Genomic DNA, 27,213 nt, shown 5'->3' with positions numbered 1-27,213 from the left:
TAGCTTTGATGAGAACCGCAAATGGTGAACATGAGAAAGAGAAATCGAAACATGAAAATGGAAAGCTTGAATATCAAAAATGAAGATTGTAAGAGCAAAATTGAGAGAAGGAGATAATGTTTTGGGAAGTTTAGTGATTTGTCAGGTAAGAGATTGAAAAATGGAAAATGAAAGTTGCAAAGTTATTGAAGAGTGAGTAAGAAGTGCGTTAGAATCAATTTTCATTTTATTTTTTTAATTTTTTTTAAAATTTAAAATATGGGCCAGCCCATATATTAAGAGGTCTATACTATAGACCATCTCAACTAAGAATTTGTGCATGCACTACACCTTGGGACCTTGTCCATAATATTAGACTTTAGAAAAACTGTTTCTTCTTGAGACGGATCTATAGTCTAATTTTTTAGTTTATTACTTTAATAGAATCACTAATTTTTTATTCAGTCCGTCTCACCATGAGACGATCTCAATTGGGTAAGCCCAAATGCTTTAAAAAAACTGGTGCCCTATATAATTCAAATTTCATTGTTTTTAAATGTTTTTTTTTTACTAATGGGCTACTGGTATGGAATCGTCTCACGGTGAGACGGTCTCATACAAAACTTGTTGTAATATAATAAATGTATATAAGACAGCCTAATAGAGATAATCATGACACCGTCTCTTGTATTAGAAGTATATGGCTTGAATTCAAGTAATAACAATTAACACTCAACAATCATTACTATCATCAAAAATTTTTTGGATTTCAGGGAGGTTATAGAAGCCCTACAAACAAAAAATGAGAGATAATTAATTATTGATTTAAGGTGTGAGAATTAATGATTATTTTGCAAAATTAAATACATTTTTGAAAAATTACTAAAATTAATACAAAATATGGAAGATGAGAATTGACGGATTCAATGGATGGAATATAACTAATAATAATTTTCAACGTCGGAGCTTTACAATTGGATTGTTAATAATTTTGGGAAAAAAATATTAATGGCCTATGCAGGTCTCGAACCTGCGACCTTCGCGTTATTAGCACGACGCTCTAACCAACTGAGCTAATAGGCCAATTGGTTATAAATATCCTGAGCAATTTTAAATATTAAGGTTATGAATATCCTGAACAATTTCTGCCTTCAACTTCGACAGGCCATAACTTCTTCATCCGATATCCAAATGGCAATTTTTTTTTTTCATTTTGTATATTTTATTTAGATTTACGTACCTATAAAATTTCATAATTTTGCGTGTCTGTTTGCTATTAATTAAAGTGAGCAGAATTTTTCGAAACTATGCAAATATGAGTGGTATTAATAGCAGAATTTTATTATAATAACCTTAATTCTTTTCAATTGGTTTTTTGACTTGGGCCAAGGCCTTAAACGCAACTTCTTGCATTTGTAGTTTTGTATTAATTCACTTTTTTTTTTTTTTTTTTTTTTTTTTTTTTTTTTTTGCAAATATCAAGTTAAATTTAAATTTCAAATAATTTTAATTGTAGATATTTAAAAGTTTGAAACTATTGATTTTTAAAAAATATACATTGATACGAATTTTGGTTAAAACCAACTACTTTTCTCTAGTCCTCCCTATGAAGGAGTACGTATATGAATTTTCCATCACCTTCCCTTACCCAGACTCTACTTCTGAGTGGGACATTGATCGGGTACGATGATGATATTAAGATGAATTTATTAAGATCGCATATGAATATGTTTTTTTATATAGATCGATGAGAAATCATAGTCGAAATTTAACACTAAATTTGAAAAAATTTATTTAAAAAGAACAAAAAATATGTTTGAATTTTCTCAAAAGAGAGGAAAATCATTCATTCGCCCGTGCCCAAAAACACCCTGCTTCTCTCAACCTTCTAAACACCAAACACTAATTTTTAAATGAGACGGTCTCACGATGAGACTATCTCTATCGGGCTGGACTAATATATATATTTTTATCTTAAAATGATCACTTATGAGGTTAAAGTGATCACTTACAAAATTACTTTTTATAGTCTTATAATGATTACTTATACCCTTAAAACGATTACTTATAATCTTAAAGTAATCAAGTAAAGAAATAACCTACTATATGGACTGATCTCATGGTGAGACGGTTTAATACAAGACAAGCTGAACACGAAATAAGTATCGGATCAAACTCAAATAAAAATTAAAATCGGTGTAAATGGACCAGGCCCTTCAGCCTGCTCCACCAGACTCAAATTGTTTATAATTGAATGAAAGTATGAAACTGTAGTAATGTATCCCGTTTATCTCTAGTTACATTTTTTTCTTAAATACAAAACTTGTATAAAGTCTAATTCAATCCGTTTAAAACCTGCATATTTAAGACTCAGATTAAAAACCTAATGCCATGACTCGTTGCACAACTCTAGTCTAGAGAAAACAAGGGGCTAATCATAGCAGCCTCTAATAAGTAACCAAAATAAGAGAGTATTTACTCCCCCGTATTCTCTTTACTTGTTCTATTTGATTTTGTCATATTTGTCGATACACGTTTTCAATCTTAAATATTTCTAATTGTGCTCGAGTAAAAATTATAAAAAGTTAATGTTAATAAAATTTATAATAAGACGAATCAAACAAGATCTCACGTGACTATGTTATAACTTATAGATTAAAAATAGATTATATAATAAAAGTAATTAATGAATAATATTAAAAAACAAATATAACAAGTAAAGGGGATAGGGGGGAGTAATAAACAAACAAGTAAAGATCATCCATGTATTAATGTAACTATGTCATGTATATAAAACTATATTAATCCTATTAATTTAATTAGTACAATAATAACATTTAAATTAACAATTAGAAAAAAATTTCCAATGAAATTAATCAGGAATCCATATAAAACTTCCTCCTACACTTTAATGATGATGGTATCATTGATACACTCTTTTCACCATCCTCCTCCTCATCATCATCATCATCATCAACACCATCAGTAGTAATACTAGTGTTAGAATTATTCATAGACCCAATTGATGATGATGGTAGAGATGAGCAATTAGATGTCAATGGAACAACCTGATTATCATCATCATCAACATGAATGGAATCATCTCTTTCTTCTTCTTCTTCATCATCATCATCTTCTTCTTCCTCCTCTTTATCATCATCCTCATCCTCATCCTCATCCTCATCCTCATCCTCATCATAACTATCATGCCCATCATCATGACCATGACCATCATGATGATGATGATGTTGAGGCATGATCATGAGATGGGTAGATTGAGAAGAAGCACAAGCAAGACAAAAAGATAAAGAAGGAGGTAAAGTGGGACCAGAAGCAGTCCAAGGAGTAGGATTTTGACAAAGATGACAAAGAAGAGTTCTAATATGTTTAATAACCAAGAAATTTGCTTCATGAACTTTGCCATCACAATGCCAACATAAGCTTGCTCTATCTGATTCACAATATGTTGTGGCAGGTAAACCACATAACTCACAACCTTTCTTCATGTTCTTCATTTTTTTTTTGTTTAGACTTGAAAGAATTTTTTTTAGATTTAAGTAGTGAGAAGATTATAAATTTGGGAATGATGTAGAAATAGAAGTATTTATATAAATTGGGTCAAAAAAAACTATTCTCAACTTGCCTGATTTAGGGGTATGTATTTTTTTATATTTGATATAAATTGAGGGTTTTTTTCTTATAATAATTGAGGGTGTGTTTTGGATTGGTCTTAAATTACTTGTATTTGGGGTGTTTGGTAGGGACCAATTCCGAAAAGGTAAGTGTGTGATGTGTGGTGTAGATGTTATACACGTGTGGTTTTTTTTTTCCATAGAATTTAGAAGTATATTGGTGGTTTTCTATTTTATTTAATTAAGTTTTGTATCTATTGAAAATTATAAATTATTTTAGTAGTTGAAGGTTTTTTTTAATTGTGAAAAAGTTTAATTTCATAAATATTTTATTTGTAGAGATTCTCTAATTCAGAGCTAAAACATAAAAATAAATATCCAATAAATAAATAGATAAATATGGGTATAAGATTAAAAGAGATTTTGAGTTTTTTTAATGAGATAATGGGAGAAAATAGTGGTCATGTCTAAATATTAAATTATACCAAATTGATTAGAATAGTTTTTTTGGTTTCAAAAGCTTGATATTGATTGTAAAGGGCATATTGTGTATCTCCTATTGTTTTTTAAAATGTTCTGTGGTTATGAACTATGGCACAAAATTTGTACTTCCATCAATTTAATTTAGTTATTTCATTTGGTTTGGATACAAATATTAAGAAAATAAGGAAATCATTTAAAATATTAATAAAATATAGGGACTATCTAAAATAATAGACTCATATGCAATATTGAGTATTTTTAATATTAAGAATTGAAGGGGACTACCTAAAATAATAGACCTATAAATATATGTCTTAAAATGAAAATGAAATAATGTAGATGAACTTTCCAAATAAGAAAATAAGACAATTAAAAAAAATTAGAGAGAGTATTACTTTAGATGTGATTTTTTTAAGTTAAGTCCTATTTAAAGTACTTCTATTACTATATGTAATATACAACTTCCTAGGCTTTGAAACTATTTAAATTAATTAAAAACATGTTACTTTATTTAGTACAAAAAGAGTTGAAAATAGACGAATAATGTAGATAATATCTAGTCTTTTAACAATAATAAAAAATCATAAATTAAGTTGTCAAGATAATTCCAGCTACGTAGTGACTCTATTGTTAGATTTTTACAACGCTTTGTGCAAATTTTGTCAACAACGACAACATTAAATTTTTAATCTTAATAATAATATAATCATCAACATTATATTTAATATATTCTACTCAAAGCAGCTATATTAGAATTTAGGAAGGAATGAAATACCACAAAACACACACATTATACTTCTATAGTCTCATATTAATCATTATCATGTGAGATAAAAGAAGGTTACGTCTATAGACTCTAACTCCTTTAATCTCAATAATATACTTTTACTATTTCTCATATTAATAAAAATTTTAAAAATTAATTTAATTCCATATTTAGAAACTTTATTAGGATTATTTAGTTGATTAAGTGATAAGAAAAGCAATGATTTCCAACTACTAATAATAGCTATACTAGTAGCAAGTGGCAAGACGAAATGATATTTCTAGTAAAAGGATCTGGTTCACGTATTAGATAATGGGCCCACTGTAATCCGGTGTGCTTACGTGGAATATATTGTGTCCGCTTAAAGTAGAGAGCCCAGGTGGCAACAGTATGGGCTCGATAAAGATCCTTGACGTGATCCATTGGGTTATTCAATGTATTTTGCACCACTTAATTATCAATATTTTATTTTCTTCATTATAAAGTTATAAAATACACAAATTCTTCCGAAATACGCATTTTTAATTGAACAGACTTAATATATATTTTTAAAATATTTTAAGTAGGCATTAAGAATGATGTGGGTAAACATTTAAGATATTGAAAGTAGCCATTAAGAATACGATAAGTAAAAATCAAGGATAATGTAAATAGGCATTAAGAATATGGTAAATAGGCACTAATTTTTAATGCATTAGGCTTGAGATATATTTCTCAAAGAGACAGTCTCTCAGGAGACTAACCGTATGCGATATGCTATCTTGGGATTCCTTCTTTTATTTTTCACATATTTATGAATGGTCAATTCTTTTTATCTTTTCATTCCTCACAATAAACAAAAATTCAATACATTAAAATATTTCAAATTCTTGTAGTGAGATCGTCTCACCATGGCACATGCCTTATATTTGGATTAAATAGCTCAACAATAGAAACTTATAGCTTATGGGCTACTTGTTATAAGATCGTCTCATCGTAAGACGGTCTCATACAAGACAGACTGTTAAAATATAAGACATACAAATTAATAACATGAAAATTTAGAGTATACAATAGAACTTGTGTATTTTTTATAATTATATTTTAGGAAAAATTGCTTTAAATAATCAAATTTTTGGTTGTTAATAATTTTATTTTTAGATTATTTTATAAATAATTCAATATTTATTCTTAGTTCGTCGTGAATAATCTAATATTTATTTTAATTTGCTGGCAACATACCCTATTATTATGTATAATAAAGAATATGATATGTTGTAGGAAAATATATGAAAAATGTTAAATTATTAGAAAACAATCCAATTATGAGATTCTTTACAACAGATTGATAAAAGGTTGAATTACTAATATTAATTTTTCTTATTTTTTATTACTGAAGTTTTTAGATGATTAAAAATGTTAATAATTTAATTTAAAGTTACTAGGAATACACATTACAACTTGTGTATTTCCTCCAGTAATGAATAATAATGTGGTGTTGAACACTTTGTTTTAATAAAAGTGAAGTGATAAATCTTATTAAAAAAATCCTAAAAACAGGAGATATATTTCAATAATATAATTATTATCAACCCTCATATCTATATCTATAGAAGAATGAGGATGGGGCCCACGGGTGATGGTTGTTGCTGACATGGCATAACATCAACCACATCATTAGCTCTTCACACATGATTCTATTATAGAGTGGTCTTAAACTTTAGCTGACATGGGCAAAGCCATGTGATAGAATCCTACATGGCAAGTAACTATTGGTCAGGGGACATTCGTTCATGTGTGAATAAAGCATAAACGGATTGACTTAAAAACTAATTTAAGGAATAGATGGATAGGATGGGGTCACCCGTCATAGCCCATAGGGATAACAAATTCTTTGAACAAAGACTCATTTCGGAATGGAGGCTGTATAAGGATTAACGTGTCTATAATACACGTAAAGTTGTTCAAAATAAAATCAGCTATTCTTTTAAGAGATTGTCTTTTTAAAAGATGTATTTTAAATCCAATTTATTAAAGACTAATAACTACTTATATTATCCTTAATGTTTATTTACCGTATCCTTAATGCCTACTTTCAATATTTTAAATGAAAACTTATATCATTCTTAATGCTTACTAATAATATTTCAAAAAATATATATAATAGATATATCTAATTAGAGATACTCTCTCAAAGAGACGTCTCTTATAAAAATTTGTGAAATAAAATTTGTCTGACACTTATTAATGTTGACATGAAATTCGATTTTAACCTGATTTGAATAATTTGGTCTAAAGTCATTTGATGATATGAATAGACATTTGTCCAAGCTTAATATAGCTAGCTCTTGGTTATATACTACTCCCTATGTTCCATGAAAATTACTTTAACTTCTCTTGTATGAGACTGTTCCACCGTGAGATGGGTCTATGGAAAAGAACTATCAGTAAAAAAACATTAAAAAAAACAATGAAATTTGTATTCGTACTTGTACATGAAGCAATTTTGTTAAAAACGTTTGGGTTGACACAATTAAAGTTGTCTCACGATGAAATGAGCTTAATAAAGAATTTTTGTCATTACAACTACTCGTTTGTTGTTTTTAAGAAATTCATATTCATATGTATGCTGATAATTTATGAGAGATTGTTTCATATAAGAATTTGTGAAACCTTAGATTCTCATATATGTATGAGATGGGCTGTTTAACCTATGTATGAGACGTGTCTTTTGATGAAATCATCTTATATAATAATTTGTATTAATTAGACTACTCAACTTATATATGAGTGCGTTTCCAGTGTGACAGTCTCATATAGTGTAAAAGAACAAATCCATCATTGTTATTTTTCAAATGGGCTTACGAATAAATGGGCTGCTAGTCTGCCACCAATTCAATGGGTCGGAAGATGGCCTGCCTGTTTTAGATTTATAGATGGCTTATTACGGGCTTAATTTGGATTAGCCCAACCGATTTTCAATTTACAAATTCTTATTCTTGTATGAAATGGTCTCATCGTGAGACACGCTTTATATATGAGTTAAATAGTTTAAATTTATAAATTACAAGCATATGAACTTTTTGTTTTGAGGTTGTCTCACCGAAAGATAATCTCTCACAAGAATAACTCTTTTCAATTTGTTTTGTTTTCATTTGTATTGTAAAAATTTTGAAGTTATAAATATTTTCATTTTCATTAAGTTCAATTTATAGTCATAAATTTCTTTGAAATCTAATTATTCACTTTTGTTATCTTTAGTTATATGCAACCTATTAATTGTTTCTAAAATCAAAAAATTGTTTCAAATTAAGTTTGTGCCAAACGTTGATGATATATAAATACACAACAAGAACAATGTTAAAACCTTAATTTAAAGATCTTTTTCGTTCTTTTTTTGTTTGTCCATTTAAAATTTTTTACTTTAGGAGAGAGAAATTAAAATTGTAAAGTATATATTGAAGATAAAATATATTTATATGGTATCTTGTTATATTTGTCTTGATGCAAAGTTTTTTTTAATATATTTTAATAATTTTTTATAATGTGTACTCAAAGATATCGAGTTCAAAATTTGCTTTAAAATACAAGAAGTAAAATAGACAAACAAAAAGAAACAGAAGGATTATAATCCACAAGAACTATTTTTAATACCTTTGTTCAATTTTGTTTTTGGAAAATTTGTGGCTTAAATAATAAGTAATTAAATAAAGTAAAATGAATCATCGTCATCATCTACTCAGTGTATTCCGCTTATAGTAAAATTATGATCAGGTTTGGAGAGAAAAGAGAGACGAGAATTCATACCATTAAGGAGAATAAAGTAAAATGAACGTAAATTAATATTTGAAATCACAATCATTAACACTGTAACAGCCCGTAAATTCAAAAACGCTACTTAAAACATAAATAATGATATATAATAACAGAAGCTGGTAATTTAGAAGACTGTTACTTCAGTAATACTAGTCAAACTTATATCACCAAAAGGGAAAACGTTTCATTTTTATTTAAGCTGTTACAAAGGTTCTTACAGACTTTAAATAATTACATAAATATATAGATAATATGTTATGTGGCTAAACATAATATTAGTTTAGGAAAGATAATTTTACATAATATATTATAATATTTCACAAATTTTACACGAAAAGCTTGGTAACAATCGAGTCTGGTATCATCATTTTTATCTTGAGCTTGTCTCTTACTCATTTTTTGCCAAGTCTTCTTCATTATTTGCTCCTCCCCATTTAGGAACAGGTTCAAAGAACAAAAAACCACATAGGTCAGCTTTCGCTGAGTATATATATCACCAGATTAACAATGAACAAGTACCTAAATTTAATAATCATTACATATTTCTTTTCTTTTGAGTCTTATTTAAGATCCTAATTGCTTAGTATCTTATTAATGTTTTAACTCCTCCCACAATCACTTATATAATTGTAGAAGTCTAAGGTCGTCACCTCAGAATTTTAGTGCTTGCAAGCGTGCCAAGCCAGTTTTTTATCCGCATGTCTCTTAGGTTATCACGAACATGCAGTCTCACCGGAGTCATAAAGAATGCCACCGCCCTAGACTGGTACTGTTTGTCTGGGTGTTGCCCACATTCTGCCCCACTTAGGTGGACTAACACATTCTATTCCTCCGGAAAGCCTGTTGGTCGAAAAAATAAAGTCAGCATTCCCTTACGGCACCGACCTTGGACTTTCTTACTGTCTTTTGCGAATTCCTTCGCTTCTTATAATTCGCTATATTTGTTTAATATTTTATTTGGAAGTCAAAGCAAGCTACTGCCCCTTTTCTTCCCTACATATTCCTTCTTGCAAGTGTGCAAGGGAAACTTCTAATTATCTGTCTTTTATTATTGTCATATTTGTATCTTAATTAAACTTCTAATGTATTCTTGGTTTTAATATTTATTATTATTACTTTTATTTATTTATCCATTTATTTTTTTAACCACATATTTTTATCCATTTATTTATTATAATCATATTTATTATTTACTTATTTTAATCTATTATTATTATTATTATTATTATTATTATTATTATTGTTTTAATATCATTATAATTATTTTGTTATTAAAATAATTAGTTCATGACGTGAGATTTTAAATTTCTCACTACTAAATATATACACCATTTTAAGAGTGTATCTAAAGTTGATTGATTAACTTTACTAATGATAACTCTAGATACTAACATAATTTAATACTCCTAAATAACTTCTTCCAAAACAATTTACTCTTAATAGCCAAACAAGATTACAACAAAATAAAAAAAAAAATTTAAAAAAACAACAATAACTAGTATTCAAGTAATATACCTCAAGACATGCAAGCTCATCAATTACTTACGAAAACACAACGCTACTGTAAACAATTATTTCTACTTTTCTTAATGATTAAATTTTACTAAAACATATTGTTAACCACATATTTGTAAGAAATTTTTTAAATGGGGATGTATACCTCGGTTTATAGGAATAACAGCTCGAGCTCAATATCGTTACGGTCGTCGACGTTAGTTAAATTTTGCTAATGGAACAAGAGAGGATGATGAACATAGTTTAAGAAATAGGAGAAGCTTATGATATTCGTATAGCAATTTGGTCTTTGTATATAGTATGTATTACACTATAGTAGCTAGAATACTTGATTAGAAAGGAAAACATTAGGTTGAGGTGGAAGCATTAGGTTGAGCTTGGTGTTACAATTTGCTTTCTAACATGGATCTATACTACTTTCTTTTATTTTATTTATTTTTTATTTATTTTTTATTTTTTATGTATATATAAAATAAATAATATATTATATATAATTTGTATTAGTTTATAATAAAATTCATGAACAATTTAAAATAAAAAAAAAACATATGTTACAATATCCTTAACTTTAAAAAGTTTCGTCCTCGAAACTTATAACGAAACTTATAATAGGTGTAAAAGGTTACCTCAAAATAATTGAGGGAAGCGTTTACGCATATTTAACTCTCTTTCCCATGTTGCTTCTTCCACTCTGTGATTTGTCCATAGTACCTCGACTAAAGGAATGGTCTGATTTCTCAAGACTTTGTCTCGTTTATCCATGATTTTTAGTGGTCGTTCTTCATAACTGAGGTTCTCATCTAACTGTAGATGTTCAGATGTTAACATGTGTGAGGGATCATGGAAGTATTTCTGCAATTGAGATACGTGCACATTGTGAACCTTGGATATTCCATAGGTAATGCTAGCTCATATGCTACTTCACCTCATAAGGACCAATGAACTTCGGACTGAGCTTTCCGCCAATCCCAAAACATTTAACGTCAGGAGTAGGAGATACCTTAAGAAATACTTTGTCTCCGATGTCAAACTCAAGCTTTCGCCTCCGTTAATCTGCATCGGATTTTTGCCGATCTTGCGCTGCTTTAATCTTCTCACGAATTATTCGCACCTGCTCCATGGATTCTTGAATCAATTCGGGACCAACAGGAACTATGCGATCTAGATCTTCCCAACAGATTGGCATTCTACATTTACGTCCATATAGTGCTTCATACGGGGACATCTGAATGCTGGAGTGGTGGCTGTTATTGTATGAAAATTCCACCAACGGTAGTGTAACAGACTCAAAATTCTTAATCATAATCTTTCGATTAATTATTCCGAATTTTCAATTCAAATCTCTAATCCTTTGGTTATCCATTTCAAATCATCTTTAATTCCTAAACCTTTTCAGATTTTGTACTTTCTTTCAAATATTAAACTTTAAAAAATATTATTTTGTTTAAAATCTTTTTATAAGCACTAAAATATTATTTTATTATATTATAGTACGAAAAGTAAAATTTTATTATTATATTCACGGTTTTGTAAAACGTTACGTTTTAACTTTCTTCCTTAAACTAACATTACTATTTGTTATTTTAACCTTATAATTTTGATTTAATTATTTTATATATAAAAATGAGTCGTATTTTTATTATTAACTTTAAGTATAATTTAAGCAAAATTTTCAAAGTAAACTACATTGTCTACATATTTTCATTATCAAATTTACCCATTATTTTAAAGTATATTTACTTGTACATACTAGAACAAAAATTTGATGAACCAAAATCCTTTCTACAGTAACCCATGATGTTCATCACTTATACAAGTTATCACCATTTCCATACACAAGCTAACCTTCTTCTACACTCCAAACTCTTACACATTTACTTACATACTCTAACACATTTACTTACACACTCTAAAATCTAAATCACTTACACAAATTAACCTTCTTCTATACTCCTAAAATACTTTTTCATACAATCTAATGAACTACAAAGTTGCCCAAACCCATTATAAATACCCCCTTAGCTATGAGATCACTTACACCACCATCATGAAATCTTTCTAACATTCTTTTTTATATTTTCACTTCATTTAAATCTTACTACCTTAATACCTTTATTATTAGTTGAAAAATTACTAAAGATGGAGCTTAGAACACTCTTTATTTAGCTAAATCATCAGCATTATGGAGCATTATTGGGTTATTACTTTGGGTACTTAATGTATTATTATTTTTGGAGTTTGGATTTAATTATTTTAGGAGCTTAGAAGATCATCATTATTTTGGGAGTTTGGATAGACTACCTTTGAAGCATTAATATCTATTTTGAAGGGTCTTATTTCTTACTATTTTCCTAATTAGTACTTAGTACTAATCCTTGGTGTTGGTATGGTATAACTTCTTACCCTACTCTTTTTGTGGAATTTTACATTATATTTACTTTATAATATGCAAAGTATGAAATATGTTGATATGTTTTATTAGGAAGTTAGTTTAATGAACTTATGATCAAGATTATATTAAGTATGTGTATGCTAAAAGTATTTTTAGTATGTTAATTTAATAATCTTTGAACAAGTTTAGGAAGTTGGGTGCAAAATTATATTCTAGTGATATTAAGTATGATTTATGTTATAAACTAGCGCTAGTATGTTTATGAGTTAAGTGTTACATTAGGAATGTTATTAATTTTTTTTTATGTTAGAATTTTTATTAATATGTTTATGTTAACCTTCAAACTAGTTTATAAAGTAGTAAGTTATTTTATGAACGTATTTTACTAAGTATGATTATATTAAGAATATTGTTATTATAATTTATTTTGAGATTTAAGTTTATCCTTAAGGTTATAGTAAATTTCTATATTATTGCGTAAAATTTTTATTTTTGTAAGTGGTTATGTTAATTATTTAAATCTAGAATTTAATATGATAAATTAAATTAAGTCGTTCTTTTTATGTGAAAAGGGCACAAAACACTCATAGGCCATTCGGCCACTATCATATAAAAAAAAAAAAAGAGTATGATTTACTATTTTAAATTATTACAACTATTTTTGTGATAATAATAAGATAATAATTTAAAAACATATTTTTGAGAAATTTTTTATAAGTTATTAAATATTGAAGTGTTTTTCTTGAATACATGAGATTTTATAATAAATGTAACTTTTAATCACTATTTAGTATAAAATATTTCATTTGCTAACTATTTGATCAAAATTTATGTAAAATGATGTAAAAGTATTTTAAGTAAACTTGCCGCTCAAACTATATGTGATATACTGATTTTGTGAAATTACAAGTTTTACTTGTTTTATAATTTGAAATATTGACTTTTGTGAAAATTATAAGTTTGACTTGTTTTTTAAACCAGAAATATTAATTTTTGTGAAATTATAAGTTTTATTTGTTTTACGACTAGAATGTTGATTTTTGCAAACCTAATAAGTTTACTTATTTTTCTAAACTTGAAATATTGATTTTTGGTGAACTTGTAGAATTTTGAAAACTTATCCAAATGATGCAATTTTAATTTGAATTTTAATTAGAATATTTGATTATTTTGAAGAGAATAAAGTTTTATTTATTGTAAAGTTAAAAATGTTGATTTTTGGAACTTATTTAAACAGAAAAAGATTTTAGTAGCTACTTGTGGAAAAAATTAATTTGAAGAATATTAAAAATAAAGTTATAAATAAAATTTAATGTGTAAAAGTTTAATAATGAATGTATAAAGACATAAAGGTTAATTTTACGTTATGATTTAGAATTTTATTAAATAAAAGAGGTTATCACCTAAGTTGATCGAACATTGATTGAATGACCCTGATAGTTAGGTAATATCGAACCATGGACCGGCATGTAAAATTCCGGTGCTTGTGTTGGCCGGCACGTAAAATGCGGTGTAAGACAGGGGGTTAGCTACCTATCCTGTAGAGCTCGAGCATAAATTGCATTGGAGGGGTGACGACTCGCACCACTGTTAGGGTTTAGGACTATGGTCCTCATCTAACCAGACCCTTATATATCAGGTATCATATTGATGTACTTATTGATCAGTGATAAACTTGATTAGTGTTGATGCTATGATGCATGGTACGGTTATGAATATTAACCAAATGAACTTACTTAAGTGTTGAGATTACCGAATTGTATAAGTGGCAGTAACGTACTTCTATCATGATCAAGAATGGTATCTTAATGACTTAAAAGTTTGGAAAAGAAAAAGAATATGGTAAAAGTATACAGTGATCTCAATTAATTATAAGTTCATACTTAAATTATTATTTTGTAAATGTAGCGTATAATTTTCGTATTTTGAGCTAGATAGGAAGTTATGCTCGGCGTTAAGCTGACCGATTCAATCGGCTGTCATCCGTATCACGGATGGCAACATTTGCAGGATTTAGTTCAGGTTCCGATCCAGGCCGCAGCAATTACTATTTATCGAGAACTTAGATGCTTTATGTATCTTTATTGATGACTTGATGATGATGTATTTTTTCAATTTTTAACAAACAATATTTCTTATCAGATATAATATGTAATTTTGTTTTAAACAGTTGTAGTTTTTATGATTTAAAGTTTTTAATAGTTCGGCATTTTGAGACTTCTACAATATTCTTGTATTAAACATTATTATTAAATGTTAATTATGTATCAAAATTGCTGCTTTTGTTACAGGTAGTCTTTCTTCCCATGATCCTTGAAATTCTAACACACACAATCTCAACATGTCTTCCAATGTTTGGATTGTTCTCTCGGTTTGGCCGTCAGACGCTGGATGAAAAGCGATGCTGAATTTCAATGTTGTCCCGAAGGCTTCTTGTAATTGCTCCAAAAAGTGTGACAAATGTCGAGGGTCTCTATCTGAGATGATACTTTTAGGTATACCATGAAGTCGAACGCTTTCTTTGACGTATGCGTCGGCTAGCTGCTTCATGCTCCACGTTTCCTTCATCGGAATAAATCTCGACACCTTAGTCAAACGGTCTACCACCACCCAAATTGAATCAAAACCCTTCCTTGTCCTGGGTAATCCTACTACGAAGTCCATTGATATTGAATCTCATTTTCATTCAGGGACTTCCAATGATTGTAGCATTCCTGGGGTCTTATCTCTTTTGAACTTTACCTTTTGAAAAATTAAATATCTTGCCACATGGCATGCTGTATCATGTTTTAATCCTTTCCACCAAAATTGTCTCTTGACATCCTGTGTCATTTTGTCTCTCCCAGGGTGAACACAATATTGACTACTGAGAGCTTCTTTTAGAATTGTCTCTCTCAGTTCATTGTCTCTAGGCACACACCATCTTCCATTCAGTCGAATACTTCCATCATCATAATATGTAATCCTATTAAATGTTTGTAAGCTAAAAAAATTGTTTCAAATCAGGTTTGTGCCTATAAGGGCGTTGATGATATAAAAATACACAAAAACAACAATGTTAAAGCTTTAATCCCACAAAATTGAAATATAAAAATACGCAAGAATAATACTTTCTCCGTTCTTTTTTGCCTTTTCCATTTACTTTTTACATAGTTTTCAAAACAAATTTTGTGCTTTAATATCTCTAAAAACGCATTATAAATAAAAAAAATTATTAGAAAAATATTAAAAAGTACACATGATCAAAACAAATCTAATTAGATCTCATATGAATATACTTAATATAATATCTTTTACATCATCATCATCATACCTCGTGTATTCCGCTTATAAGAAACTATGATCAAAATTTAGGGAGAAAAAAAAATTATAACACATATCCATAAAGAAGAATATCATAAAAACTCTCTCGTAAAGATCCTCTAATATCTTTTACATATATCTAAAAATAAGAATATAACATTATAAAACGAGGAAAAGGTAAAATGGATGTAAATTAATATTTGAAATCACAATCGTCAACCCCATGCTAACCTGATTTCAGACATCTTTTACTGACTTTTAATACTTTCATGCTAACACCACATGTCATAAAAATATCTTTCAAAAGCAATAATATACTACTGTGACCTCTTTTATTTAGATCATACATCAATGACAAATTGAGTTATTTTTAAGAAAATTATAATAAATAAAAAAAATAAAAAGTTATGTAGACATAATTAAAAGAGAATTAAATTGTATAAATGAGATAAATGAAAGTGGTGATCTATTATTCAAAAATTAAAATAACATATATTAAATTGGACAGAATAAAGTGAAAAATGATGCACAATCGTTAAAAGTTACCATCATTCAAATAATTCACTAAGAGTTAGGGAATTGCACAATCTAGTCATCATTCCTTAAAGTTCTGTCTTGCTATTATAAATCCACTGTGCATTAGCTGTTTGTTAGGGAATGTCCTTGAAGCTAAAAAAAACATAATAATCGTTTGTTTATATTATTGAATTTGCTAACTTAATTTACTTTTGTTGATAAAATATTCATACGTCCTCCATTTTGGAAATACTCACGTTCGATTAGATTATTATGTGAAAAAATATCACTATTAGGAGCAAGCATAATAGAACAGGGGTAGTATGTGATTAATATCGGCATTTTAATGAAATATTCACTACAACATAAATTTGTTGGGCTATTTCTGATATATCCATATGGGCTGGCTCACATATGTGGGAAGCGTTGAGAAAATACCCACATGTGATCTCAAATGTGTGATATAGAGAAATATTGACTAGTATATAAGCTAGCTTGTTGGGCTACTTTTTATACTACCATATAGTTTTAAAAAGAATCCTTATCAATTTATGTGTAGTCAACTGATCATTTATATATGGACTTGTCCATACGAACCTATTAAAGGTTGTGGACTAGTCTACACAAACCCATGCTAGCTAGACTAGTTTGTCAACATCGTTACTTAAAATCTTTCGCACGAACTATTTTTTTTGACTCAAGCAAGTATAAATCAAGTCGACTACCAAATAAGTTCATTCTCCATAGTCCATATAACTCGACCTTAATGGGCCTAACATTCAATCAAAGTATATCATCAATTAACAGCAAACTAATTAGCAATTTAGCACATAGTAATCCAATTGTGCTCGAGGATGAGCATACTTCTAACTTCAAATTAATATTTACAAAACTTTGCAGAGGCCTAATGATTAATTTAACTAACATTTCTACCTCCAACTGCTTGATGATCCAACTAGTGGAGGCGAATCTAAAATATTTGCATAAGGTGGGCCGAATATTTATAATTATATATGATGAACCAATTCTACTACTATTTTTTTGTGTTATACATTACACAATTCAATATTAATAAATTTTTTAATCAAATAAGTTAGATTGGACCGTGGTTACCGGCGAATCTATTAGGTAGCTTTGTTGGGCAAGTGTGTTGACTATTGGAACGAGATGTTTAGAGAGTTGCATTCCTTTATTTATTCAATCAGTCTCATGAGACACCGTCTTTTTGAGAGACGTCACTAAGACCAATCCAATAAAGTTTGATGCTTTTTCTTACTTTACATTTTTTCTTTATAGGCCAACCCAATCAAAGATGATCTCTTAAAGGGGCCGTCTCTCACAAGAATTTGTGTCATTTATAACATTTTTTTCCTTGTAAATACATTAAACAAAGCGGATGTTCACAACTAAAAAATTAATTTTTAGCGAGATAAGATTTAGTGACATTAAAAATGTCTCTAATTTAAATTTTTAGTGTACTAATTATTGATTTTTATTTTAATTTTCACTATAAAGTGATCTAGTAACACTTTCTTTTACCTTAAGTGACATATATAATTGTTCATGTAGTCTATAGTGGCATTTATGAGAAATATTATTAGATTATGTCGCGAAAAGCTTTAGTATAATTTTTTATTATACTACTAAAGAGTCTAAATCATTATATATACCATAGTGACATAATATAAATTAAATGTCACTAAATATAACCACTAAAAGCATATTATGTTGTAGTAATTTTCGCCTAATTATAATTTATGCATATTTGTTTTTATTGCCTTTATTTTGCCATTTTATAATTTTATTTCATGTTTTCAAAACTCTTTTTGCCTTTGTGTTATTTTATCTTAATTCAATTCTTAATATCAATAAACTCAATTATTTTATCGTCCTCTCAATATCCATCCAACTAATGAGGTTATTAATTTTAATTTGAGTAAAATACATTTATCTTCAACAACATTAATAACTACGTACTTAATTTTGTGTATGAGTAATTATTGCTGCACTTGGAGGAAGTACTCTACTTCTAAGCTTCTAAGACTAAAGGTTCTAAGTTCCATAATTTTTTCATGATATGCCATAATAAATGTCAAAAAATCAACTTAATCAAATTAAGCTTAAATTTATGGTTGAGTTCCTAAGATATACTTTCTTTGTATCTATAAGGAACTCTAACATATTCCTTTACATGAGAGCTATCTGGGCTAAAATTTGGATACAACACATGCTCTCCTCATACCTAACTCGATATTTTCTATTTTAAGGTAGGAGTTGGTGAGATTCAAACTCTCGTAACTTTTAATCACGTTGACTTCTGATATCATATTAAGAAACTAAGTTAATCTAAAGGTTAAATTAATGCTTAAGGCCCCCACAATACACTATATAATCGATCAATAAGCTAAGTGTACTTAGTAACTAACATTCCAACGGAGAAGTTCAGCTAAAATTAGAGAAATCGAGAACTTTATGATGAATTAATTAAGTTGCTCAATGAACACAAACGAAAATTTGGGACCATTGAAATGTCGTGGATCGCTTAAATTATACTCCATATGCATACATATGGTTGTACCATCATGGGGAAAAGGTTAGATAGGTGCATATGTAATATAGTAGTAATATATAAATTTATTATGTGTGGATCTTTTTCGAGTTGAGAGACTCTTTCGCTGCACTTTTCTTTATTGTTATAATTAGTTGTCGTCTTCCTTTGCTCTCCAGATCTTAATCATAATTCCTATAAGCATGATACATAATTCCTATAAGCATGATACACTCGTATGATAATGAGGAGTAATATATAAATTTATCATCAACCTCAACTTTTGATTAATTTCAAGAGTAATTATAAATTCCACTACAAATAAAGTAAGACTCATTACAAATATATACAAATGCATTTTTATTTATGCATGAACATGAGCATAGAAACTAACAAATTAAAAAGTTAAAAACTCTTAAATAATTTCATTTCTACTATCCTTAAACTTTATACTAAAAAATAAAATCATGAGTTTATTTAATGGCCGATGATAATTTTCTATTTTATCATCCTTACGATAAGAGTTCAATTCTCACTACCAACAGAAAAGATAAATTCACCCTCTTCAATCTCCATGCTTATAGAGATTCTTCAGCCATATCCATTAAAATTAAACTTAAATAAAAGATTAATAACAAAAAAAAAAAAAAAAAAAAAAAAAAAAAAAAAAAAAAAACATGAAATGGTAGACAAAGCTAAGCCATAATAGGAAGTCCACCACCAAAATCCATCATACAAAGCCTAGACTCATCCATAAGACCAGGACTTAACCTAAACATAAGAATACAAAATTCCATTTGACTAAGGGCACCATCCCCATCTATATCTCCTTCTTTAAGCATACATAAAATCTCTTCATCTCCCAAATCATGTAAACCCAACAAATATGAGTTCTTCTTCAAGCTCTCAAATGTAATAACCCCTTTTTCAACATCCATTAATAGAAGAAATCCCATATATAACTCATTAAGAAATGCTTGTGACCCTAATCTTGTAATCATTGATGGAAAATAGTCCTCAAAATCTAGGATTGTATCAATTAGAGCCATTTTTTGGGATGAGAATGTTCTAAGTATAGTTTATTATGGAAAGGGATAGAAGATAAGATGGGAAATGGAAGAAATGAGAATTATTGATGAATGAATTGTAGTAGATGACAATTGAAGATGATATATATAAAGGGTAGTGATAGTAGTAGGATCTTTTGGCCCTCTATCTGGGGAGGGGTACGGGTATGAATTGTCCGTTATTCTCTCTTACTTAGATTTTGTTTTTGAGCGAGATATTAAATTGATGATGATGATAGCCAGTAGTGATAGTAGGAAACCTTTGGTGTGTTATTTTTATGAGGTAGTTAGGGGTGAATCACTCCTTCCTCGAAGTTGCATTTTGTAAAGGTTTATTTTCATGGTCTATATTATGTCTTGTAGCTGTAGCTCTATAATTGGCACGTAGACAAATATTAAAAGCTTTATCTTCTCTTTGTAGGAATTTTCGAGTCTATCCTAAAACAATCCTTGAAATGATTAATGTTATAGTTTTTTTATTTTTTTTATTATTATTTTTTTTAACTAAAGAGATTCTCAAACCTAACTTAATATGAAAAAGTTATGTCTCTCAATGAAGGAAATGACCACTACAAAAAACGACAACTTTCTGACCACCCAAAACAGTCGGACATCAGTCAGTATAGAGCTATACCGACTGATTTCCGACTATTTTGGGATAGTCGGTTCAAAATGGTCGGAATTTCATTTTAGTAGGAAAACAGTCGGAATTTCCAACTAACCATGGTTAATCGGAAAATTAGTCAGATATTTCAACTATCAAGTTAGTCAGAAAATAGTAGGAAATTTCAAACTAATGAGTAGTCGGAAAACACTATTTTAGAAATTTATCCCAAAATGACAAGAATTTTTTTTTAAAAAATTTTCTGACCACTTTGCCGACCGAATTTCAATCACCTATTTGGTCGGGAAAAAATGGCTGTAAAGAAGTGCCATATATGTCTTGCACACATGGCAGCCACGTAAAGCCCAGGTCACGGCCACTACCTCCCACATCACAGGCACCTACATGGCACTCACCACTTCAACAATACCTTCCACACAAATGCCTTAGGTAAGTTTCGAAAGTTCAAAAGCAAAACCTCATGGAAATTCTACTAACACTCCAACCAGTAAGACATCTGTTAATTAGTGATGCTCTAAGCAATGTTATTATAGTTATAACATAACACTCCTACCACTTAATATATTATTATTATTATTATTATTATTATTATTATTATTATTATTATTATATTAGTTGTATTAGCATAATATTAGTCGTATTAGTGTAGTATTAGTATTATTATTAGTTGTATTAGTATTTTATTAATGCATTATTAGCTATATTAGTATATTAGTATAAGTACAGATTAGTAGTCATATTAGTGTATTATTAGAATAATATTACTCGTATTAGTATATATTACTTAGCTAACATTTATTAGTATTAATATATAATTAGTCAAGTACTCGAATTAGTGTACTATTAGTATATAATTAGTCGTATTAATTTATTGTTAATAGTATTGTATGAATAGTCATCTTAGTGTAGTATTAGTATATTATTAGTTGTATTAGTGTATTATTAGTCGTATAAATGTATTTTTAGTATGTAATTAGTCGTATTACTATAGTATTAGTTTATTATTAGTCGTATCGTATTACTAATTAGTCGTACTACTTGTATTTGTGTAATTAGTCGTATTTTATTACTCCTACTACTTAGCGTAATATTTTTATTATTGTTATTTTTATTATTATTATTATTATTATTATTATTATTATTATTATTATTATTATTATTATTATGAACTGTTATTAATAATATTAATAATATTATTATTATTATTATTATTATTATTATTATTATTTGTTAGTCGTATTAGATTATTATTAGTTGTATTGATGTATTATTATTATATTATTAGTTGTATAATATATTAGTACTTGTATTAGTGCATTATTAGTACATTATTACTCGTATTAGTTGTATTAGTATATAATTACTCGTATTAGTATAATATTTGTATATTAGTTGAGTGAGTATATATTATTAGTCGTATCATTTTGATGGGTTATTAGTCGTATTAATGTACTCTTAGTCATCGTATGATATTACTCATATTAGTATATTATTAGTTATATTAGTATATAATAATTAGTCGTATTAGTAAATAATTACTCGTATTAGTGCATTATTAGTATATTATTAATTGTATTAGTATATAGTTAATCGTATTAGTATAAGTGTAGTACTATTATTAGTTGTATGTTATTAGTTGGAATGAATTGATGACGAAAGATAATATAATAGTACACAAACAGTAGGAGATTCAGTCAAACAAATTAAACAAATGAAACTAATCAGACAAATTATATTTTTCGAATACTGACAAATTAAACTAATAATATAAGTTAAACAAAATAAATAGAAATATTTAGTGCGTTTTAGTAGGAACTAAATAAATACAAATTTCTCAATAAATATATAAAAAAGTAATTACAAACTAAATTTAATAAAAGTAGTAAAACCAAGTAATGATTCACTCAACTGTTGTTAGACAAAGTTGTCAGATAGTTCCGACTTAAATTCAGTCGGAGACTGTTTATTTTAAATTTTCCTTTTTTTAATTTAAAATTCCAACCGAATAATGATTCTGTATCAATTTAGTCGGAAACGCCGACTAACGCTTGTCAGTTGAAAATTCAGTCAAAAATTTTCAACTGTTTCAATTAGTTGGAACTTTTGAGTCAGAATTTATGTTTTTTTTTTTAAGTGGACACAAAGATGAACTAAGCTTTGGAACATTACAAATGTGTGGATATTGTTAAAAGAGAGAAATTATATGAATGAGATTTAGAGAGGGTAGAAGTGACATTTTAATAAAAGAAAATATTACAAAGTTGAAAATAAAAGTTGTTGCTAATCCAAAGAGAAAAAAATAAAAGAAAAAAAAACCAATCAGGAGGTCACATTAGAAAAAAAGCATATCATAAGGTTAAAAAAAATTTTAAATCGTTATTTTTTTTTTTAATTGAATTTCGATCGACTGAATCAAACGTCCGCTCTAATATTATTGCAATTGAGTGTGTAATAAATAATTTGTATACATTCACTTTTTCATTTCATACACTTAATTTATTAAAGTTATCAAAATCATTATTTTGCTTTGGTTGTAATTTATTTGTAAATGATCTCAAAGTAGTTTTTAATTACAAAATAAGGTACTCGTTTATTATTGATACCAAATTTAAATTCAATCAATTAGTTCAATAATATAATAATTATAACCTCATTAAAAAAAATGATCTTGTACCCATTATGAATATTAGGGTTACTAGATAAAAATATATACACAACATAATACATCAAAAATTGAAAATTATAATATAATGTAAAATTCATAATAAAACTTTTTCTAGCTCCTTTCTAATGGAAAAACACATTTTTGTAGGGTCTGAATGTTTGATCTAGTGCTATTACTTTCTAACTAAAGTGAAAACTGAAAAGGTATATTGTCAATGATTTGGCAGACTATGTACCAAGTATCTTTGTAAACTATTCTATACAATATTAAAAAATTCTATTGTGTTATTGTTTTTTAGTTTCTTTCCATATAAATGGGAAGAATATATAAAATCGAAACAAGTATATTAAATTTGAATAATTTAAATAAATTTCATTTTCCTAGTATGAATTAATTATGCTACACTGTTTTCTAAAATATAAATGATAAACAATTATTTTTTTTATAATACTCACTCCATTTTTTTCTTTCCCTTTACTTTTTACATAGTTTTTAAAGTAATTATTGAGCATAAATATGTCTAAATATGCATCATAAAAATTATGAAAAATATATAATAAAAAATTATATATTAAGACGAATTTCATAAGGATGTATTTTATTTTTTTATATCTCTTAAAATATTATTTAAATTTTTCTCTCCTTAAAATAAAATATTTCAAATGAAAATAACATTAAAGAACAAAGATAGTATATATTTAGCAGTTTAATTCCAATTGGATTCAGTGTTCAACATTAAAATTTTGAACCATATATGATATGAGTATATGACTCAACTCCAAATGGTGAATATATGTGTCAATCGTAATCCAATAAGCGTCCAAATTTAATGGTATCTTCGTTTTTTGTGGCACATCACAATTTGTTGCTAAATGCTAATGACTTATGCATTTATTCCAAATAATGATCCATCTCCGAAATTTTTTAGAATTGTTGTGTAGTAAAGTGTACTATTCTGTCTTTTTAAAATATTTTTTGTGAGAATATTTCTGTCAAATAAGACAAACTTTAAGAGACTGATATAGTATAACATAACTTTAACTATTGTTAACAAAACAAAACTCTAAAAGATAGATACTTTCCTCATACTAATACACTACTACAATAGTTACTACCTTTGTGTTTGTACTTTGTCTTAGTTTTTGGTGCAATGGAAATTTTTATTCATTCTCAAAAAAAAAAAACAAAAGAAAAAACAAAAATAAAATATTTAGTACCACCTACATACCTCTAACTCTAATATAACCCTCTTCATACCATTTGACAACTCTTCACAATTTTAAAATCGAGGATATAAAGTTTATTAATAACTTTTAGTAAAAGAAAATTTTATTATCATTTTTTAATATAATATAATTAAATTATTATGTATGTAATATGTAAAAAAGTTTAATATGTGAAAATTTAATATGTAAACATAACTAATTAACTATATTCACACGTACATATTTCATTCAAAATGTTATGTATACATAGTATATAATCAAAAAAATTAAAAAGAGAAGAAATATGATAAACTTTTCAAAAGGTTGAATAATATTTATTTTTATATGCTATTTGTAAACATATATGATAAAATTTATAATATATTATGAAACTTTAACCACTAACTTAATTTTTGTTTGTGTTTGTTACTTTGACATGGTATCAAATCTAACAACAATAATAACAACAATAAACCTTAATGCAAATATACTGGAGACGTGTTATCATAGTCAAGGTGACAAAAATATCACGGGTCAAATCACATCTATCTCTTACTAGAAAAAGAATGTTTAACGTCAAATATGAAAAGAGAATATGTTGGATTCACATTTATAATCCAAAAAATTCATATAAAAAGGCGTGATAAAGTATATAACGTATAGTGTTAGTCTCTCGGATATAAAATATACTTTAGCCTAAAGAATTTTGGTATAAGCAAGTGTGGAATAGTTTATCAATTACTCATACAAGTTGCGAAATGTGGGTATTCTTACACTTATCAATATTGTTTTTGCTATAACCAACCCAAGGCCAAGATAGCAATTTTATTCTCACTTTAAAGAATTATTGATAACGACAGATAATTGTCCATTACAAAAATAGCTTGAAAGGAAATACAAGTCGATCCTAAAAAAGTAATTAAAAGGAAACCACAGTTATATTCTCTTATTCTCTAGCAACTAGCAAGTATAGAATTGAATGATCAATTTATGGACCAATTGATAATATAAATAATATAAAAATATTTAGATGCTTAAACAAATACATACTTCCAAACCCATATATAAGAGACTATGAATAGTACAATTTAGAAAAGACTTCTGCAAAATCTTTGTGTTACATAATTGCATCACATACTTTAATATTTCTGATCTGTATCACTCATTTTGTATTATTTAAAAAAATAATTGTATTATAATTTAAAATGATGCAAAATAAAATCGACACGTATAATGTTACTATTATACTATTATGGCTTTAACATTGGATACTTGAGTGAAGTTGACTATTCTAGCTAACAAAGGTTTTGGAATTGCTTAAAAATGAAGTATCACATAACTATAAGTGATACTACATGTATTCTGAAATATTCACTACAAAAATATTATTGGTAATGATCTTTATTCGATTTATTTTATTTATTGAGACTAATTTATAAGAAAAAGTATAGTTAAGTGAAATCATGTTTGAATCGTTTAATTACGAATTTTCATAATATCAAATTTTTATAATTTATAATAAAAATTAACTCTAGACATGCATCAAATTACATAATAAAGTAAAATATAACTAGTCTAATGAAATGGAGAAAGTAATTTTTCTTTCACTTCAGAGCAAATGTCCCATTTGAAATTTGCACAAAAATTAAGGCAAATAAGGGATCCTAACAAAAAGATGTTTATATCTATAATTAGGAAGGAATGAAAATAAAAAGGCTTCAACACGAGAAACTCTTGTGAAAGACTGTCTCTCGATGACAAGAACTTAAAACAAGAAACTTATATGCATTAATTTGCATTAATGGGTTATTTAATCAATATATAAAATACGTCTCATAGTGAAACCGTATTACGGAACAACTGTTTTATACAACAATTTGTTTTTCACTTGCTTGGACAATTTATCCGAAACTTTTATCCCAGGGCATAAAAGCAGACACTTCATTGGCCCAATTTTTAGATTTTCACAACCACAAGGAAGTGTATTTTTATTGGGTATAAGTTTAATTTTAGCCCAAATACTTAGCCTCAGGCCTAAAGCCCAAAGCCCCAAACCTATCCATACCAAAAAACATTAGACAAATTTTCATATTAATTTTATAGGGCTAATCTAAAACGTTAAATTGATTATTTCTATAATCTTAGAATGATTATATATTATATATATATATATATATATATATATATATATATATATATATATATATATATATATATTTTAATTTATAACTTAAAATCTTAAAGTGACTAATTATAACATTAAAGTTATCACTTATAGTTTAAAAGTGAATAGCTTTAAATTAATCACATATAACATTAAATTGATCATTATAATCTTAAAATAATCAATAAGAAAAATAAAATGATTATATAGGCTCATTTCATAATTAATGAGACAATCTCATACAAGAATTTGCTAAAACTTAAACATTCGCCTATTAAAATTAGTGTGACTGTGTGATAAATCATTATAGACACTTCTCATTCTGGTTTTTATATGTGTCCATATTTTTATTAGAGGAAGTATTAAAATCATAGAATGTTTATTTTCGTTAAAATACTCTTTATATTTTTTAAAATTTAATTTTCATGATGTTGGGAATATAACCTATTTATCAGCATAAGAATTTATATTATGTGCATTTATAATTATATATTAAAAATTTTATATTTATTGTTAAAATGTAATTTAATTGAATTCGATTATAAATTAATGTAAATA

At 27.4% G+C, this 27,213-nt stretch overlaps 3 protein-coding genes and 1 non-coding gene across 4 annotated transcripts; all 4 read right to left on the bottom strand.

Annotated features, from left to right (window-relative positions):
* Positions 1-988: 988 nt before the first annotated feature.
* TRNAI-AAU (transfer RNA isoleucine (anticodon AAU)) lies at positions 989-1,062 on the bottom strand. Its single transcript has one exon. It is a non-coding gene; the product is annotated as a tRNA-Ile (tRNA).
* Positions 1,063-2,855: 1,793 nt separating this feature from the next.
* Positions 2,856-3,494, bottom strand: LOC130818684 (zinc finger protein CONSTANS-LIKE 9-like). The gene is made up of 2 exons (XM_057684843.1): positions 3,182-3,494; positions 2,856-3,097 (listed from the first exon to the last, which is right to left on the bottom strand). Exons 1-2 carry the CDS (start codon positions 3,492-3,494, stop codon positions 2,856-2,858), a joined length of 555 nt encoding a protein of 184 aa, XP_057540826.1.
* A 7,303-nt stretch (positions 3,495-10,797) lies between these two features.
* LOC130818683 (uncharacterized) lies at positions 10,798-15,226 on the bottom strand. The gene is made up of 4 exons (XM_057684842.1): positions 14,895-15,226; positions 11,282-11,414; positions 11,096-11,170; positions 10,798-11,022 (listed from the first exon to the last, which is right to left on the bottom strand). The coding sequence occupies exons 1-4, from the start codon at positions 15,224-15,226 to the stop codon at positions 10,798-10,800; spliced, it is 765 nt and encodes a 254-aa protein (XP_057540825.1).
* Positions 15,227-18,776: 3,550 nt separating this feature from the next.
* LOC130817685 (calcium-binding protein KRP1-like) lies at positions 18,777-20,333 on the bottom strand. Its single transcript, XM_057683532.1, has one exon. The coding sequence runs from the start codon at positions 19,976-19,978 to the stop codon at positions 19,625-19,627; it is 354 nt and encodes a 117-aa protein (XP_057539515.1). The 5' UTR covers positions 19,979-20,333; the 3' UTR covers positions 18,777-19,624.
* Positions 20,334-27,213: the final 6,880 nt, after the last annotated feature.

This window comes from Amaranthus tricolor, chromosome 7 (assembly GCF_026212465.1).
Source record: "Amaranthus tricolor cultivar Red isolate AtriRed21 chromosome 7, ASM2621246v1, whole genome shotgun sequence".
Classification (NCBI taxonomy): Eukaryota; Viridiplantae; Streptophyta; class Magnoliopsida; order Caryophyllales; family Amaranthaceae; genus Amaranthus; species Amaranthus tricolor.
Note: the sequence above shows the minus strand (reverse complement) of the source record. Positions and strands in the feature narration are given on the sequence as shown.